Source organism: Nerophis lumbriciformis, linkage group LG07 (genome assembly GCF_033978685.3).
Source record: "Nerophis lumbriciformis linkage group LG07, RoL_Nlum_v2.1, whole genome shotgun sequence".
NCBI lineage: Eukaryota > Metazoa > Chordata > Actinopteri > Syngnathiformes > Syngnathidae > Nerophis > Nerophis lumbriciformis.
The window spans coordinates 17911130-17925000 of NC_084554.2; the positions used below are offsets into that span (position 1 = coordinate 17911130).

At 42.1% G+C, this 13871-nt stretch overlaps 1 protein-coding gene across 1 annotated transcript in view; it reads right to left on the reverse strand.

Annotated features, from left to right (window-relative positions):
- LOC133609791 (uncharacterized) overlaps positions 1 to 11338 on the reverse strand; it is a 205355-nt gene extending 194017 nt beyond the window's left edge. Inside the window, exons 1-3 of the mRNA XM_061965742.2 lie at positions 11251 to 11338; positions 6206 to 6250; positions 2686 to 2730 (exon numbers count right to left, since the gene is read on the reverse strand). Of these exons, the coding sequence (XP_061821726.1) occupies positions 2686 to 2730; positions 6206 to 6250; positions 11251 to 11319 (159 nt within the window). The 5' untranslated portion in view covers positions 11320 to 11338. The remainder of the gene's footprint in view (positions 1 to 2685; positions 2731 to 6205; positions 6251 to 11250) is intronic.
- Positions 11339 to 13871: the final 2533 nt, after the last annotated feature.

Consider the following 13871-nt stretch of genomic DNA (forward strand, 5'->3'; position numbering starts at 1 on the left):
CTTACCTTCATCCCTGCTCTACACAATTACCACTTTACTCAACTAGACCTATCTCCCAATGGTAACAAGTCCTAAATACAAATGGTGATATGGATCAGCCCCAAAAAGTAATCACAGGTTCCTCATCTCATTTCTGACATTTCCTGAAACGTAGATGGAAATTCGCCCATAGCTTTTAGAGCTATCAATAGTGGAATGAGAGAAACAGAGTGAATCCTCTTGTCAGTCATCCACTGTCTTTGTCTATGTCGGCGGAGGTAATGATTGACATTGTCTGACTAGACGCAATATCAAGCATTGTGGACCATCAGACTCTTCTCCCTGCATCTGCATCTTTGAACATGTTTTTATATAACAGTTAAGTATATTTCAGACACTCTTTTTTGGTACTAATTGTTTTGAAAGCTGAGACCGTATGTATAGCGTTTGTAATCTTATCCGATGTGTAAATGTGTGCTCGTATGACAAGAAAGTTAATTGAATCCTATACATTATGCAGGCAAAGTTGGGATAGTGGGATAGACTGTGATGGAGGGGAGAAGAGATCAAAACGCCAAACCTCCTGTTACTGGACAAGCCCAAGTTACCTTAAGCATGGCATGTTGGGATGAACCTGTAGTCCACTTGTTTCTTCCTTATTCTAATATATACCACGCACTACACTCACGTATTGAGCAATGTTTTACAGAAATTAATCCTACGCTGTATCAGTGACGTGCAGTCAGGGGAGGCAGGTGAGGTGAGGCCTTACGTGCTATCATGGAAAGAAAAAAAATGTAAAAAGAAAAAAAAAAAAAATTTAAATTGTTGTATGTATCCAGTGATTATCCTATAAAGTTATTTTCCATTTAACTTCACCAGTTTTAGATTATTTTTATTCAATCGCTGAATTTTCACATTTGCCGTTCAAATACTGAGAAGAGACTTGCGGTGAGTCACCAGCCAGTTGAGCCTCACCATGGATTGCGCAATGACTCAGCTAACTGCTGGCCTGCTGTGCAGTGAGACCGTATTGCTATATGAATTATATTATACATTTCCATAGTTTAGTTAGCTGAGGTATATAATGTACAGTGTATGTTGTCAACAACTGTATGTGTGTAACATATTTATTGTGCTGAGCAATCATAAAACAGCTGCGAAGACGCACTGGCTGAGGCTCGCAGTAATCCCGCCTCCTGGTGGTAGAGGGCGCTAGTGATCCCTGAGAGATCATTCTTGCGACTACTCGGCTGCAGAAGAAGTGACAACAAGCAGCAACAGTTAGCAGCAATCGTTTATTTTTTTCCTCTCGCCTGGACTTTTAACATGGAGGATTACATATCTAAAATAAAACAGTTTTCTAAACTGGACTTTCAATCAAAGCAGGAGGTAATAATTAAAGGAAGATCTCCATCGAGACAGAGAGACTTTTAAAACTGAAGAAAGATAAGGAAGACTTCTATAAACAAGTTATCGATGCTTTTGTTCAAAAGGAGCGGTGCATGGACTTCATTTATAAGTAAAGGTAAGACCATAATAACGTTTTTTTTATAAATGTGCTTTTTTGTGTGCTACAGTTTGTATGTGTAAAGTTAAAGTTAAGTTAGGTGTGGTGAAATTTGTCCTTTGCATTCGACCCATCCCCTTGATCACTCCCTGAGAGGTGAGGGGAGCAGTGGGCAGCAGCGGCGCCGCGCCTGGGAATCATTTTTGGTGATTTAACCCCCAATTCCAACCCTTGATGCTGAGTGCCAAGCAGGGAAGAATGCTGGTATGAGCTTTTAAACATAACCCGTTAACTGCTGCCAATCAAATGGTGAATAAGATACTTTTTAGGGTTCATATGTTTGTAAAACTGACTGTGATGAAGTCAGTGCCTCACCAGCCATGAACCTCACCGCACGTCACTGCGCTGTATGTATGTATGTATGTATGTATGTATATATATATATATATATATATATATACACATATATTTTAGGGCTGTCATACGATTAAATTATTTAATCGTGATTAAATTGGCCCTTGTGTGTGAATGTGAGTGTGAATGTTGTCTGTCTATCTGTGTTGGGCCCTGCAATGAGGTGGCAACTTGTCCAGGCTGTACCCCGCCTACCGCCCGAATGCAGCTGAGATAGGCTCTAGCACCCCCCGCGACCCCGAACGGGACAAGCGGTAGAAAATGGATGGATGGATAATCTAATTTTGTTTATAGTTAACTCATATAGGGGCGGTATAGCTCGGTTGGTAGAGCGGCCGTGCCAGCAACTTGAGGGTTCCAGGTTCGATTCCCGCTTTCGCCATCCGAGTCTCTGCCGCTGTGTCCTTGGGCAAGACACTTTACCCACCTGCTCCCAGTGCCACCCACACTGGTTTAAATGTAACTTAGATATTGGGTTTCACTATGTAAAGCGCTTTGAGTCACTAGAGAAAAGCGCTATATAAACATAATTCACTTCACTTCACATATATATATATACAGTATATATATATATATATATATATATATATATATATATATATATATATATATATATATATATATATATATATATACTGTATATATAAGATTATTTTAATCCATTGTGGTCCCTGAGTCAAAAAGTTTGGGGAGCACTGCCTTAAACATCCCATATGAATAAAATTAACAGACTATTTTGCTGTCATTGTTGTTCATCATCATCAGAAACAAATAGTTCTTACTTTCTCCCCCTGTAATCCAGGAAGACCAGGATCCCCTGTTGTACCCTGATGACAGAGAAAACATATGGAAATAAAAAAAATAAACGTCAAATAGAAAAAGTCCAATCTGCATCAGGCCTACCTAATTAGTATCATTCTTACCTGGTACTATAAATGAATTAACTGGCCTGGGTCTGCATAATTGTACTTCACTACTGACTCTCTAGTACTGTAAGAGCTGCGTTCAAGTCCGCCTCCAGGATTTGTCTTCTTTGCCTCAATGTTTACTTCTTGTACATTTTTCTACTTTGTCTTGCTGCTCGCCTTGTTGCTTCGCCTCAGCCAAACCTTAGTTTTGTTCTAGTTGTTCTATTTTCCAATGGCCTTCGCTGGCTTTTTTATTCGTCGTTTTGTAAATGCTACTTTTGTGTTGTACTTTGTGTTCTTTTCTCTTCATGCCTCATCTACGTGACCAAGTAAATAAAGGCTACTTTTTGTCCGAGGTTAGACCAAATTGTCACATATGAAAAGGTACGACGTTGAATGGAAGCTCATCTACTCCTAGCGTAGATCTGCTTTCACAGTACATCCAAAGAGCTGCCCGCAGCTCGTTTTTTATTGGCGTTCAGACACAATGCGGTTTAGAACATTACAGAAAAAAATTGGAATCTGAAAACCAAAATGGTTGACGACCCGGGCGTTTTACGATACTGAATATGGTTTTCAATGGTTTAGGTGCGTCCTGTCACGATGAACATGTGTACAAATTTCTCGCAAGCTATATGTTTTTAAAGGCCTACTGAAACCCACTACTACCGACCACGCAGTCTGATAGTTTATATATCAATGATGAAATCTTAACATTGCAACACATGCCAATACGGCCGGGTTAGCTTACTAAAGTGCAATTTTAAATTTTGCGCGAAATATCCTGCTGAAAACGTCTCGGTATGATGACGTCAGCACGTGACGTCACGGATTGTAGAGGACATTTTGGGACAGCATGGTGGCCAGCTATTAAGTCGTCTGTTTTCATCGCAAAATTCCACAGTATTCTGGGCATCTGTGTTGGTGAATCTTTTGCAATTTGTTCAATGAACAATGAAGACAGCAAAGAAGAAAGCTGTAGGTGGGAAGCGGTGTATTGCGGCAGGTGTTGTGCCGGATAACGCATCCCCGCCGTAGAATGCACCCCCTGACTGTTGTGCGGGATAACACAGCCGGTGTTTCATTGTTTACATTCCCGAAAAATGACAGTCAAGCTTTATCATTGGCCTGTGGAGAACTGGGACAACAGAGACTCTTACCAGGAGGACTTTGAGTTGGATACGCAGACACGGTACCGTGAGTACGCATGCAGCTGCGGCTTCCAAACATTTGATCGCTTGCCCGTACGTGCGTGCCGCTATGTGCATGTCACGTACGTAACTTTGGGGACTTTGGGGAAATATATGTGCTGTATGAACTTTGGGGAGGTGAACGGTACTTTGGGCTGTGGGATTGAGTGTGTTGTGCAGGTGTTTGAGTTGTATTGGCGGGTTATATGGACGGGAGGGGGGAAGTGTTTGTTATGCGGGATTCATTTGTGGCATATTAAATATAAGCCTGGTTGTGTTGTGGCTTATAGAGTATATATATGTCTTCCCAGCTGAATATCAGGTCCCACCCGCCTCTCACAGCATCTTCCCTATCTGAATCGCTCCCACTGCCCTCTAGTCCTTCACTCTCACTTTCCTCATCCACAAATCTTTCATCCTCGCTCAAATTAATGGGGAAATCGTCACTTTCTCGGTCCGAATCGCTCTCGCTGCTGGTGGCCATGATTGTAAACAATGTGCAGATGTGAGGAGCTCCACAACCTGTGACGTCACGCTACTCGTCTGCTACTTCCGGTACAGGCAAGGCTTTTTTATCAGCGACCAAAAGTTGCGAACTTTATCGTCGATGTTCTCTACTAAATCCTTTCAGCAAAAATATGGCAATATCGCGAAATGATCAAGTATGACACATAGAATGGACCTGCTATCCCCGTTTAAATAAGAAAATCGCATTTCAGTAGGCCTTTAAGTGTGCTAAAAAGCTGGTCCGGCTGCACCAAACACTAAATATATCCAAACATTTAATAAAGTCGAATACAAATAAGGCTGTCACAGCTTGTCGCACCACACCGTGCCTTATTTTGAGTTTCTTGCTAATTTTCTGAGTGTAGTTTTAGTTCCTGTTTTGCGCTCTTATTTTGTGGTTTTTCCTTTCATGTTGTTCCCTTTCCTGCAGGAGCGTTACGCCTGCCTTTGAGCACTTTTCCCCTTATCTGTTTTCTGTTTTAAATTAGCACTATCTAAGTTGAGCTTGCGAAACCATTATTCACTATTCAGTGGAGACTATAGACGATCCTTTCGATGCTGAGCTCTAGTACGCACGTACTTTGTGGACGCCGTCTGCTCCACCTTCCGAGCAAGTGTTTTTGCTCTGTTCCAGCATTTTGGTTTTGTTTGCCTCATAGTCTGTCCGTTCAGAGCACTTCCCTGTTGCTCTCGCTTTTTTTCGTTTTGTTTGTTTAATCAATAAATCCCTGTTTTATTGCCCGCTGCCACGTCGTTCGTCTGCATTTTTAGAATCACTACAACCTCCGTCGTCTTCCACGACGCACCGCTTGACAAAGGCATGCATTGTTAGCCGCCTCATGCTAGCAGATGTTCATTATTTATAATGCATAGAAAGGGAAATACATTTGTGTTACTGCCTCACAAAGGATTGTAGACAATTAGCAAAACATTTCTAAAAAGTGCAGTTTTCCTTGAAGTCTTGTTTTTTTTTTGTATGTTTAGTGCTTTTTGCCCTTTGTACAGGTAGGTTTTGGTTACTACTTTTTATTTTATTTTTGTGCCTTGTTTTTCCGCTACAAATAAAACATTTAAAAAAATCAGCTCTTTTGGACTCTAAGTTATTTATTATTATTTAATTTCTAGATTTGTTCTCCAACTCTCTGTCTGTTGTTTTGTGTTTCAGCCTTCCTTATCTTGGCGTAGAACTTTGTACTTTGGTATACCTTTCAAATAAATGTTACCTTAATGTGTGCAGCAAGCTGTTGGAGCTGCAGCTGTTACATATACTGTAATATTGTACATGATAATTGGGATTTGTTATATATTTTATATATTATATGAATAATATAATGTAATAATATATTATATCAGTATATATTATATACTGTATATATATAATATGTAAATATTACATATATTAAAGTTAAAGTACCCACGATTGCCACACACACACTAGGTGTGGCGAAATTATATGTTATATTTTATATTGCTACTATGGAACATTTTTAGTCTACTTAATACCTGCATTTTCCTTTCCATCCTTACCCTTTCCATCCTTTGAAACAGAGCTACTGTGTGGAACAATTTCCCTTGTGGATCAATAAAGTTTGTGTAAGTCTAATGTCTAAGTTTATTTCACGTCACTCATGTCCAAAACGTATCACAGCACAACTGAGACGATGACAGAGAAGTATGAATAAACTTCAAGTACTCACAGGCTTGCCAACAGCTCCTGGTGATCCTGCATTTCCTTTTTCTCCCTGCAAAATAAAACAAATATTTTTTTTCTTACAAATATAGTTGCTGATCGGAGCTGTGGCCGCAAGGTAGTTGGTGCTTGTCGTGGCGGTAATCCTAGAACCCGTTGGTGGACACCGGCGGTGAGGGATGCCGTCAAGCTGAAGAAGGAGTCTTATCGGGTTCTTTTGGCTCATAGGACTCCTGAGGCAGCGGACAAGTACCGACAGGCCAAGCGGTGTGCGGCTTCAGCGGTCGCAGAGGCAAAAACTCGGACATGGGAGGAGTTCGGTGAGGCCATGGAAAACGACTTCCGGACGGCTTCAAAGCAATTCTGGACCACCATCCGCCGCCTCAGGAAGGGGAAGCAGTGCACTATCAACACCGTGTATGGCGAGGATGGTGTTCTGCTGACCTCGACTGCGGATGTTGTGGATCGGTGGAGGGAATACTTCGAAGACCTCCTCAATCCCACCAACACGTCTTCCTATGAGGAAGCAGTGCCTGGGGAGTCTGTGGTGGGTTCTCCTATTTCTGGGGCTGAGGTTGCTGAGGTAGTTAAAAAGCTCCTCGGTGGCAAGGCCCCGGGGGTAGATGAGATCCGCCCGGAGTTCCTTAAGGCTCTGGATGCTGTGGGGCTGTCTTGGTTGACAAGACTCTGCAGCATCGCGTGGACATCGGGGGCGGTGCCACTGGATTGGCAGACCGGGGTGGTGGTTCCTCTCTTTAAGAAGGGGAACCGGAGGGTGTGTTCTAACTATCGTGGGATCACACTCCTCAGCCTTCCCGGTAAGGTCTATTCAGGTGTACTGGAGAGGAGGCTACGCCGGATAGTCGAACCTCGGATTCAGGAGGAACAGTGTGGTTTTCGTCCTGGTCGTGGAACTGTGGACCAGCTCTATACTCTCCGCAGGGTCCTTGAGGGTGCATGGGAGTTTGCCCAACCAGTCTACATGTGTTTTGTGGACTTGGAGAAGGCATTCGACCGTGTCCCTCGGGAAGTCCTGTGGGGAGTGCTCAGAGAGTACGGGGTATCGGACTGTCTGATTGTGGCAGTCCGCTCCCTGTATGATCAGTGCCAGAGCCTGGTCCGCATTGCCGGTAGTAAGTCGGACACGTTTCCAGTGAGGGTTGGACTCCGCCAAGGCTGCCCTTTGTCACCGATTCTGTTCATAACTTTTATGGACAGAATTTCTAGGCGCAGTCAAGGCGTTGAGGGGATCTGGTTTGGTGGCTGCAGGATTAGGTCTCTGCTTTTTGCAGATGATGTGGTCCTGATGGCTTCATCTGGCCAGGATCTTCAGCTCTCACTGGATCGGTTCGCAGCTGAGTGTGAAGCGACTGGGCTGAGAATCAGCACCTCCAAGTCCGAGTCCATGGTTCTCGCCCGGAAAAGGGTGGAGTGCCATCTCCGGGTTGGGGAGGAGATCTTGCCCCAAGTGGAGGAGTTCAAGTACCTCGGAGTCTTGTTCACGAGTGAGGGAAGAGTGGATCGTGAGATCGACAGGCGGATCGGTGCGGCGTCTTCAGTAATGCGGACGCTGTATCGATCCGTTGTGGTGAAGAAGGAGCTGAGCCGGAAGGCAAAGCTCTCAATTTACCGGTCGATCTACGTTCCCATCCTCACCTATGGTCATGAGCTTTGGGTTATGACCGAAAGGACAAGATCACGGGTACAAGCGGCCAAAATGAGTTTCCTCCTCCGGGTGGCGGGGCTCTCTCTTAGAGATAGGGTGAGAAGCTCTGCCATCCGGGAGGAGCTCAAAGTAAAGCCGCTGCTCCTCCACATCGAGAGGAGCCAGATGAGGTGGTTCGGGCATCTGGTTAGGATGCCACCCGAACGCCTCCCTAGGGAGGTGTTTAGGGCACGTCCGACCGGTAGGAGGCCGCGGGGAAGACCCAGGACACGTTGGGAAGACTACGTCTCTCGGCTGGCCTGGGAACGCCTCGGGGTCCCACAGGAAGAGCTGGACGAAGTGGCTGGGGAGAGGGAAGTCTGGGCTTCCCTGCTTAGGCTGCTGCCCCCGCGACCCGACCTCGGATAAGCGGAAGAAGATGGATGGATGGATGGATGGATGGACAAATATAGTTGTCAGGATACCAAAAGTTCAGTAGTCAATACAAACATAGATTAACCCATGTACTTTGAAATGCATTACTTTATTTAAAAGTGTTTCAAACTGTCAGATATTAAAGATCGCTGTGCTTCAACATCTTTTTACATACAATTTAAATTGCAGTATCAGCTTCCAAGAAGTAACTAGATGTAACCCGCCTCTTTCGGTCCCTGCTTCTTTACCGCCCGGGACTGGATCCTGGGTCGTCCAACAGGAGAGATAACCTAGCTACCGAGCTAAAACTCCAAACAGTCAGCCCAGTAACCAGTACTGCTCTTAAGAGTGAGGATTACTAATGTACCAACCCCGTTTCCATATGAGTTGGGAAATTGTGTTAGATGTAAATATAAACGGAATACAATGATTTGCAAATCCTTTTCAACCCATATTCAATTGAATGCACTACAAAGACAAGATATTTGACGTTCAAACTCATAAACTTTATTTTTTTTTTTGCAAATAATAATTAACTTTAAATTTCATGGCTGCAACACGTGACAAAGTAGTTGGGAAAGGGCATGTTCACCACTGTGTTCCATCACCTTTTCTTTTAACAACACTCAATAAACAATTGGGAACTGAGGAAACTAATTGTTGAAGCTTTGAAAGTGGAATTCTTTCCCATTCTTGTTTTATGTAGAGCTTCAGTCGTTCAACAGTCCGGGGTCTCCGCTGTCGTATTTTACGTTTCATAATGCGCCACACATTTTCGATGGGAGACAGGTCTGGACTGCAAGCGAGCCAGGAAAGTACCCGCACTCTGAAAAAGACGGCGCTTAGATGGCAGCATATGTTGTTCCAAAACCTGTATGTACCTTTCAGCATTAATGGTGCCTTCACAGATGTGCAAGTTACCCATGTCTTAGGCACTAATGCACCACCATACCATCGATGACAGTCTGGATGGTTCGCTTCCCCTTTGGTCCGGATGACACGATGTCGAATATTTCCAAAAACAATTTGAAATGTGGACTCGTCAGACCACAGAACACTTTTCCACTTTGCATGAGTCCATTCTGTTTCCATATGAGTTGGGAAATTGTGTTCGATGTAAATATAAACGGAATACAATGATTTGCAAATCATTTTCAACCCATATTCAGTTGAATATGCTACAAAGACAACATATTTGATGTTCAAACTGATAAACTTTTTTTTTTTGCAAATAATCATTAACTTTAGAATTAGATGCCAGCAACACGTGACAAAGAAGTTGGGAAAGGTGGCAATAAATACTGATAAAGTTGAGGAATGCTCATCAAACACTTATTTGGAACATCCCACAGGTGAACAGGCAAATTGGGAACAGGTGGGTGCCATGATTGGGTATAAAAGTAGATTCCATGAAATGATCAGTCATTCACAAACAAGGATGGGGCGAGGGTCACCACTTTGTCAACAAATGCGCGAGCAAATTGTTGAACAGTTTAAGAAAAACATTTCTCAACAAGCTATAGCAAGGAATTTAGGGATTTCACCATCTACGGTCCGTAATATCATCAAAGGGTTCAGAGAATCTGGAGAAATCACTGCACGTAAGCAGCTAAGCTCGTGACCTTCGATCCCTCAGGCTGTACTGCATCAACTAGCGACATCAGTGTGTAAAGGATATCACTACATGGGCTCAGGAACACTTCAGAAACCCACTGTTAGTAACTACAGTTGGTCGCTACATCTGTAAGTGCAAGTTAAAACTCTCCTATGCAAGGCGAAAACCGTTTATCAACAACACCCAGAAACGCCGTCGGCTTCGCTGGGCCTGAGCTCATCTAAGATGGACTGATACAAAGTGGAAAAGTGTTCTGTGGTCTGACGAGTCCACATTTCAAATTGTTTTTGGAAACTGTGGACGTCGTGTCCTCCGGACCAAAGAGGAAAAGAACCATCCGGATTGTTATAGGCGCAAAGTTGAAAAGCCAGCATCTGTGATGGTATGTGGGTGTATAAGTGCCCAAGACATAGGTAACTTACACATCTGTGAAGGCGCCATTATTGCTGAAAGGTACATACAGGTTTTGGAGCAACATATGTTGCCATCCAAGCAACATTACCATGGACGCCCCTGCTTATTTCAGCAAGACAATGCCAAGCCATGTGTTACATCAACGTGGCTTCATAGTAAAAGAGTGTGGGTACTAGACTGGCCTGCCTGTAGACCAGACCTGTCCCCCATTGAAAATGTGTGGCACATTATGAAGCCTAAAATACCACAATGGAAACCCCCGGACTGTTGAACAACTTAAGCTGTACATCAAGCAAGAATGGGAATGAATTCCACCTGAGAAGCTTCAAAAATGTGTCTCCTCAGTTCCCAAACGTTTACTGAGTGTTGTTAAAAGGAAAGGCCATGTAACACAGTGGTGAACATGCTCTTTCCCAACTATTTTGGCAGGTGTTGCAGCCATGAAATTCTAAGTTAATTATTATTTGCAAAAAATAAATAAAGTGTATGAGTTTGAACATCAAATATCTTGTCTTTGTAGTGCATTCAATTGAATATGGGTTGAAAAGGATTTGCAAATCATTGTATTCCATTTATATTTACATCTAACACAATTTCCCAACTCATATGGAAACGGAGTTTGTACATTATTCTGTACTGACGATACTAAAAAGAGCAGGTGTCGATGAATTTTTGCGTGTCGGTATCGACCTGATATAGGAGTAACGATACTTGTGATTCCCCACTTACAAATAAATACAAAATGAACATAAATAAATGTAGCTCTAATTAACAGCAATAAAATCTCCTTGGAGGACACTTAAATTAGGACAAGTGTAAAAACAATAAATAACGCCATTTTTACTTTTGGTACCTTGTGCTCGATAAGGTAGGTGCTAGCATGCTCTAACTGCACTTATTCTGAAATTTGTGTAAAGAAACAAGGACATGGACATTTTTTTACCGTGAGTCCTGCTGGGCCACGCTGGCCAGGAGGTCCAAGGACACAATTGCAGTCTTCTTCTTCTGTCATTGTTGCTTTTCGATTCAGAGAACACTGAGGAGACAAGTAGGCTCATTTGTACAAACTCAAAACAAGTACATAGAAAATATTAATTTGGAAAGGACAGTATTATGTTATGTTAAAGATTAGGGTTTATAATTTAAGTCAAATTAAAAGGCTTCATTATGCCACAGTGTAGCTGTAATCAGAGACAGTTTTGAAGTTAGACTTAGACTTCCTTTTATTGACATTCAAATTTGAACTTTACAGTACAGATAAGTATTCGATATATTTAAATTGATTATACAGTACAGGCCAAAGTTTGGACACACCTTCTCATTCAATGCGTTGTTTTTATTTTCATGACTATTTACATTGTAGATTGTCAGTGAAGGCATCAACACTATGAATGAACACATGTGGAGTTATGTACTTAACAAAAACAGGTGAAATAACTGAAAACATGTTTTGTATTCTATTTTCTTCAAAATAGCCCCCCTTTGCTCTGATTACTGCTTTGCACACTCTTGGCACTCTCTCGATGAGCTTCAAGAGGTAGTCACCTAAAATGGTTTTCACTTCACAGGTGTCATAGTTTGGATGCCTTCAGTGACAATCTACAATGTAAATAGTCTTGAAAATAAAGAAAAACCATTGAAATGAGAAGGTGTGTCCAAACTTTTGGCCTGTACCGTATAGTATGTCAAGTTGATACAAGACTTTGCTTACATGTATGTAGGTTCTTTATATGGTAGAACCAGTCTTTGCATGTGCATGTTGTCTTTGCATGTTCATGCTTGTGCACTGGGCCACATTCATATTTTGTATGTACAGTTTTCACGGCATGCTTCAAGTGGTCATTATGCAAAACCCACCTTTCTTACCAGTTTTTATGTCTTTGGGATCTCCATAAGTGCCGAATTGTGAATTCAAACCATGGGGACATTGTAGAGATATTTATAAAACAAGTACCATATTTTTCCGAGTATAAGTCGCTCCGGAGTATAAGTCGCACCGGCCGAAAATGCATAATAAAGAAGGAAAAAAAACATATATAAGTCGCACTGGAGTATAAGTCGCATTTTTTGGGGAAATTTATTTGATAAAAGCCAACACCAAGAATAGACATTTGAAAGGCAATTTAAAATAAATAAAGAATAGTGAACAACAGGCTGAATAAGTGTACGTTATATGAGGCATAAATAACCAACTGAGAACGTGCCTGGTATGTTAACGTAACATATTATGGTAAGAGTCATTCAAATAACTATAACATATAGAACATGCTATACGTTTACCAAACAATCTGTCACTCCTAATCGCTAAATCCCATGAAATCTTATACGTCTAGTCTCTTACGTGAATGAGCTAAATAATATTATTTGATATTTTACGCTAATGTGTTAATAATTTCACACATAAGTCGCTCCTGAGTATAAGTCGCACCAAACTATGAAAAAAACTGCGACTTATAGTCCGAAAAATACGGTACGCCTTGTTCCAAACGCGCCATTTGATGGTTGTCATTTGTGACGTAGTTGATTTGTTATGTCCGCGGATACAGTATCTCCTTACATGGTAGAGGTTTTTCGGGAAACGCCTGCGTGGAAATGTTGACAATTGTGAGGAAGTTACTATTCACAAAAAAATATTGTGATTCTTCACAATTAATGGCATTGGTAGATTCAATCTAATAACAGAAGCTTTAATTGACTTGCAATGATAAATATCGTACGTTAGCTATGTAGCATTGTCGCGACCTACTATTTGATACAAAGATAAACAGGTTGCGTAAAATGCAGGGACATATGTCGTTTCAAATGAGGAGACGGACATTATAATAACACCGGTAGTTGTGTAAAATACCAAGCTAATAAAACTTTGGGATGCTTAATTTTTTTAAAGTTTCTTTCTTTGGGCGGGGTTTGGTGGTAGCAGGGGTGTATAATGTAGCCCGGAAGAGTCAGGGCTGCATGGGATTCTGGGTATTTGTTCTGTTGTGTTTATGTGGTGTTAAGGTGCAGATGTTCTCCCGAAATGTGTTTGTCATTCTTGTTTGGTTTTGGTTCAAAGTGTGGCGCATTATTAGTAAGAGTCTTAAAGTTGTTTTATATGGCCCCCGTCAGTGTAACCTGTGTGGCTGTTGAACACGTATGCGTTGCTGTCACTTGCGTGTGCATGTAGAAGATGCATACTACAAAATGCTGGGCTGGCACACTGTATGTACAGATTGTAGAGGGCGCTAAATGCTGTACATTCATGGCACGCCCTTATTATTATTATTAGGGTGAAAATCGGAGAATATTAATCCCGGGAGTTTACTGCAAGAGGCACTGAAATCCGGAAATCTCCCGGGAAAATTGGGAGGGTCGGCAAGTATGCAGCTGAGCCGCATCAGAGTGATCAAAGAGCCACATGCGGCTCCGGAGCCGCGGGTTGCCGACCCCTGCCCTAGGGCAACAACGTTAATATATGTTTGATGAAACGTGGTTATGTGCATGAGTGTACGTATGCATATGTACAGAATGTGTATATGTGTTTGTACAGTGAATGTATACAGAATGTGTTAATTGCATTTAAAC